At 40.6% G+C, this 6,000-nt stretch overlaps 1 protein-coding gene across 2 annotated transcripts in view; it reads left to right on the top strand.

The window, feature by feature from the left end:
• The first annotated feature begins 203 nt into the window (after window positions 1–203).
• The window catches only part of LOC122884631 (VPS10 domain-containing receptor SorCS1-like), a 49,735-nt gene continuing 43,938 nt past the window's right edge, over window positions 204–6,000 (top strand). The window contains exon 1 of one of the 2 annotated variants that reach the window (XM_044214771.1): window positions 204–4,030. In XM_044214771.1, the coding sequence (XP_044070706.1) occupies window positions 3,314–4,030 (717 nt within the window). In that variant the 5' untranslated portion in view covers window positions 204–3,313. The remainder of the gene's footprint in view (window positions 4,031–6,000) is intronic. The other variant, XM_044214772.1, reaches the window with a different exon arrangement.

Below are 6,000 nucleotides of genomic sequence, written 5' to 3'. Positions count from 1 at the left end.
GGGTCTAAACAAACATGTTTATAACATTGTATACCTTTCTGTGAGTAGCAAAGTCGTCACATCATTTCACCATTTTACTTCACTGACTACAAACCTTATATCACATATTCGAAAGAGTAACTAAAGGATTTGTGGTATAAAATGGATACAACCCGCAGCATTTCACTGGGGTCAGTGCACTTAACCTGCTGCCTGTATTGCATTTCACCGTATCTCTCGATAATGTAATTGAAATCATTATTTGAAAAGGCGATTTTCTCTCCTGGTGCCCCAGAGGTGTGTTCAGCACTAATTGAAGTGGGTGTCTCGGGTGTCCATTGCTACCTCAACACCTTCTATCTTACAGTAGCACGAGTGGTTCTGTAACACATCTGCATGAAGTCAAATTACAAAACCTGCACAGACGTTTCACACTTTCTTCCATTTCTTTTTTATAATAAGAGGATTAGGTGTACATAATTATTGAATGCTGAAAAGAGCAATAACTTTTCTATGGCAACTGTGTGTGGCTTTTGACATATACACATATTGCTGCTTATATTCAATGCCAAGCAGCACTGAAGGCAGATGTTAGCTTTTTAGGTGGAGCAGAAGGGCGAGACAATGTACTGTGCATGACTAATGTCCTGAGTGTCTTTGCTCTTTTTTTTTTTTTTTTTTTTACTGTTATGAGCACCAGAGTAATTAGGACAGTTGTGAAAGTGAACCAGACATCAGAATGGAAAAAGGTCTAATTTCAGAGTTGGGCTATACAGTGCTCTTTTCTTCTTCCACTGAACTCTATTAAATAAAAAAAAACACAGAATAATCCAACAACATGGATCGCTGTCGCCTCGTTCCTTTGTGTGCTTTTCACACTGTCTGCTCACAAGTTTCCATCATAGAAGTATGAGCTCAGGGAACATAACGCAGTTTGTATTCAGTCTGTGTGACAGCCAGCAAAGCAGCAATCTTCTGTCGAAAGACAATGATTCCACTCAGCTGCCATGTTGTGCACACAAATGTGCTATGAGACATCAGTCCTGAAATCTGTCACCTTGCACAGTGAAATTTAAAGTCTGTGAACAAGTCAAAAAGATCCTGCACACTTTCTGCTTGTACTTTCGTTTGCCTACATGGGTTTTATTTTAACATGTGATTTCTAAACTTGCAGTTTAGTATTTGGGAAATCAAGTATTGATTTTACATTTACACAAGTTCATCCTCCCAATGTGGCTTCAACAAGAAATCTATCAATAAAAACAGAGGTAGTTTGTTCATCTAGAGCTTAAACACTAAGTCTACTTCTTGATTAGTCAATCGACAGAAAATTAATCTGCAACTATTTTGATAGTTGATTCATTGTTTAAGTCATTTTTCAAGCAAAGATGTCAAACATTCTTTAAACCCAGCTTCTAAAATCCTTCTAAAATGTGACATTTTTCTGCTGTTGACTGATTTAGATCATTGTAAATTTAATATCTTTGGGTTTTGGGCTGTTTTTTCAGATACAGCAAGTAATTTGAAAATGTCACCTTAGTCCCTGGGAAATTGTTATGGGCATTTTTTTTATTTTATTTTTTTATTTATTTATTTTTTACTATTTTCTGATATTTAAACAATGAATTGGTTGGTCATTAAAATAATCAGAAGATCTGATTGATAATGAAAATAACTGTTAGTTGCATTCATCTGTGGGAAATCATTGTTATTTCAGAAATATTACAAGCAAAACAAGACAAAGTACCAAATAAGAGCCATAAACCCAGTATGTGCACAACCATCCATGACTAAACTAAGCAGACAGGTCAGGCAAAAATCCATTATGATCACTCAACAGTGCCATTGCAGATGTATCCAGACAAAGTCACAGCACGCAAAAAATACATGTAAAAAGTTGTGCAGGTGCCACACACACATGCAGGCATCACTTTCTTTGAGAGGTCTTCTGCACTGTAGTAGTTGGACTGTGCTTTAGATTTGCATTACAGTTAAGACTTGGGCTTTTTAGCCAATGTTCTCCATGATTGAAATTCTCAGTCAGCCATCAATCTGCATTATAGACTGGTTTCCCCTTGTCTGTGGGGGCTAACTGAAACAGATTGAGACAGCTCTTGCTCACTGCATCACTAATGGCTGCCAATGAAAGACGTCTCTGTGCAGTTGACCCGTATGTGGAACAGGATCACGTCGCAGCTCAGAGCGATGGGGAGAACACAGCTCAATATAGGGAGACTCTTCGGCATCAGTCACCAGTCAACAGCATCCTCATCCTATTGACTAAATGTTGCCCAGAAATAGAATCTAATCACAGGGTTTGGACAGGCTCTAGTTCTCCTAATGGTTTACCATTAGCTTACTGGAACAAAGCCCAAAGTATAGAGAAATATAACAATATATTCCAGGGTGTCTGCATTGCATGGCAATAATGGGTTCTCAATCATTGCCATGGCACCTGCATACTCCTCTGTGCTTATATACAATAGTAGAGACCAGAGGTTGCTGATAGAGAAAATGATTACTTGCTCACCTCTGGTTTGAATCCTTCTCATTATTTTCTGTCACACAACCCTCCATTAACCTGAGAAAAGGGCACAAAAACATGAAGCTAAAATTTGGGGAATATGCATTTTCTCCATTCAGCTGTGTTGAATGTATAATACAGGAGTGCAGCCTAAGTGAAACAATTTCCAAGCAATTCTGCAGGAGGGCCTCAACAGAGTCATTACCTGCAAGGCATAACTGACAGTGAACACAGGCAATCATGCTAATTGATTACATAGGCCTGTGCTAATGGAAAATGCAAAGCGTCATTGTATCTTCCATGAAGCCCCTGTCAGGAACATTTCCATACAAAGGCTCCCAGAGGCAGACCCAATAATGTTTCTAGACTTCTCCCCAAGGAGACCAACATCTTTCAGATTGCTTTAATCCAATGCATAATACCTATAGGGTGATGATCCACTCAAATATTTCATAGTTACATAGTATCTGGCACACTGCTGATCAACAACAGAATAAAAACCTCGAGGGGACCACGTGCCTCTACAGAAATGTAACTTAATTAAGAGTACGCCCCCTTGCTATTTTTTCCCCCATCCAGGTTGCGATGAGGATGCGGGGGTATGGGCCCCTCTCCCCTCTCGTCCAGGATTCAGCCTCCAGCTCCTCCTCTGATGCATCGTTTGCATCAGTACTTGGGAACACTTGTCCGCGCGCTGCTGCACCTCCCACAGTGCATTCACGGACTCCACTTTACCAGGTGATGACAGACAAACGCTCAAGAGTGAAAATGACGTGTTTTTAATACACTAGAAGTCGGAATTAACGTAGAATGGAGACGCGCCTCGGTCACTGCCTTTTTATCATTTTCTCTGAGTGGATTTGGCTCTTCACCCTAACTTCCATCCTGGGCGGAACAAAAGCGGAGGTAAGGTGCATTCCCTCATGCCAGCTGCCGCTAATCACAGCATTTCCCCGGGAACTCTCGGCGCTGGATTTGACTAATTTTGGCGAGGCACCAGCTGGGGAATTTGTTGGATTTACCGAGGGGTTACCGAGCGCCAAACCCATCACCGGCGGGGACGACAAGCACAACGTTGCAGAATTAACCGCGAGCGAAGAAAGTTCGTCCAAAGTACAGCCGCGGTTGGGGGGAAATAACATAAGTTGTCTCCAGAAGGACGCGCTGAACGGCCAGCAAAAACTTTCCCACCCGAAAGTGTTTTCTCGAAGTGCTTCACACGCCCCTTCTCCCAGTGACGGCGACTTAACCGAAAATAGCACCGATGATGGAAAAAATAAGAGCTTTTACGTTCAGAATGGGGCGCATGTTGATGTGACGGTGGAAGAGGACACGGATGTGGCCAGCTGGAGACGAACACGAAGCGCGAGGAGCGCAGAGACTTGGTCCGGATTCAGACCTGAGGGCGGGGAGGATGCTTCGTTTTCGGACCGGGAGGAGTTTCAGCTCACAAGTTCGACATTTGCACTCGCCGGGGACACGGCTCACAACCAGGCGATGGTGCACTGGTCCGGACAAAACAGTAGTGTAAGTAGATGTGCACCAGATTTACGCACGGACCTCAATTGACGCAGTGTGGTCATCGTGCACTCACAAGTCTTACATGGTCTTTTGAGTAATTTAAAGCATTAGTTGTGACTGAGAGTGACGAGCAGACGAGACGTAATATAGATTAAATGTGTGACTGCTGAGAGGCTGCAGAGTTAGAAGGAATATCAGTCTTGCCTTGATTCATTCCCTCTCTCCGTTTAAAGGAAAAAATAATATAAGTTTAATGTTCTGCAGAGAGTTCAGTCTTAAATGCCTTCTCTCTCCTATTGTCATTCTCTCTCCCATTTATTCACTCACTTACACAAACACATACACACACACAAAGGAAAATTGTGCTGTTTTTTTGTCACATCACTGATTTTGGCTTTTAGGCATAGGCATCTATTTCGTTCATGAATGAGATCAATAAACCTTTCTCTGTACCTCTCTTTTGCTAGAGCCTGACCCGCCTTGCTCAAACATAGAGATGAGTGATGCTGCAAAAGGTTCAGCATACAGCTCACTGACTGATACACTGTGTTCTTAAACATAGAAGTTAAACTATTAAGTTATTAAAATCTATGTATGAGAGCACAGCTACTGAAGGGTAAATGTGAAAGTCATTATACAGCAGATAGGTTGTATCTGCGTATATAACACTTTTTATACAAAGAATGTAACTTGGAAGTGCTTTACAATAAAGATAAATGATAGTCATCATAGTAATCCTATAAAATACTAAATTTAGGAGCAGAGAGAGCTAACAGAAATAGATGTGTTTTAACCTCTTGGTTAAAAATGCTCACTGAGGTTGAGGATAGGGATATCCAGGGGTCTGGCATTCCCCTGTTTAGGAACATCCAGTTTTCTTACACCTGTGGTTCCAAACATCTAACAAACCACAGTGGAGGATGTGAGTAAATGTGAAGGCTCTTAAAACAACAGGGGGTCTGCGCTGTATGCTGGTCCTAAGCCATTCTGAGCTCTATATACAAGCAAAGATACGTGGAGTACATGTTAAATTCAGCTAAAACCATACTCATATGCTCTCTTTTTCTTGTCTTGATCAGGAGTCAAGCAGCAGGATTTGAATTATGTGTGGTCCCTAAATAGACTTAGACAGTAAATGTGTAGTAGTCTGGCTTGCTTGAGATGTAAGCATGAATTAGCTTTTTGACATGGCTTAAATTGCACCCCGACAATATTTCTGAGATGAAAGAAAGCAGATTTGTAGGTGTGATTTAATACTAAAATCAAGAGTCTAACACACGTTCACATAGGGCCTAGGGGAACCAGAGATCCAAGATTCTTGGATAGTGCATCTCTTTTGGCCTCAGGGCTAAGCAAAAGTATTTATGTCTTGCTTATCTTTCACTGCATTTTAGAAAGTTACTATTCATCTATTTATTAAATGCAGACAGGCTGTGAGCCAGTTTTTAAGGCATTTGTATCATTTGGCTCTACAGATAAGTATAATTGTTTGTCATCGACTTAGCTGTGGAAACTGACATTATGATGACATCATCTGAGGGCAGCATGTAGACTGAGAAGAGAATGAAACCAAGGCAGCTTCCTTCTGCTTAATCAAAAGGAATATAATATTTCTCAGACACAAGCTACCAAAATGGCATAAAATTTCCTCCCAGTCATATATTAATGAAGCAGATTTAAAACACATTCAGCAAGACCAACCCATTTCACAAGGAGAGTTAGAACAATGATACAATCAAATGCATCTAAAGTAGCACTCGATCTAAAAGAACCAGAACTGAACCTGAAATGTTTTAAAACATTCAGCTTCTCTAATGATAAACATATCAAATTTGACTGTTAGTTTGTAAATCAGATGCAAATAAATAGTAAAAAGCAAAAAAGGCACAAAACAAAGAGCTTAAGTCAAGTTACTTTTTTTTATAAACTATTGCCTTCCTTGAAGGAATAGTAGAGTTGGATGAGAAGATACCACT

The sequence above is a fragment of the Siniperca chuatsi genome, linkage group LG11 (assembly GCF_020085105.1).
Source record: "Siniperca chuatsi isolate FFG_IHB_CAS linkage group LG11, ASM2008510v1, whole genome shotgun sequence".
NCBI lineage: Eukaryota > Metazoa > Chordata > Actinopteri > Centrarchiformes > Sinipercidae > Siniperca > Siniperca chuatsi.
The sequence above is the reverse complement of the archived record's forward strand: the minus strand, read 5'-3'. Positions and strand labels throughout refer to the sequence as shown.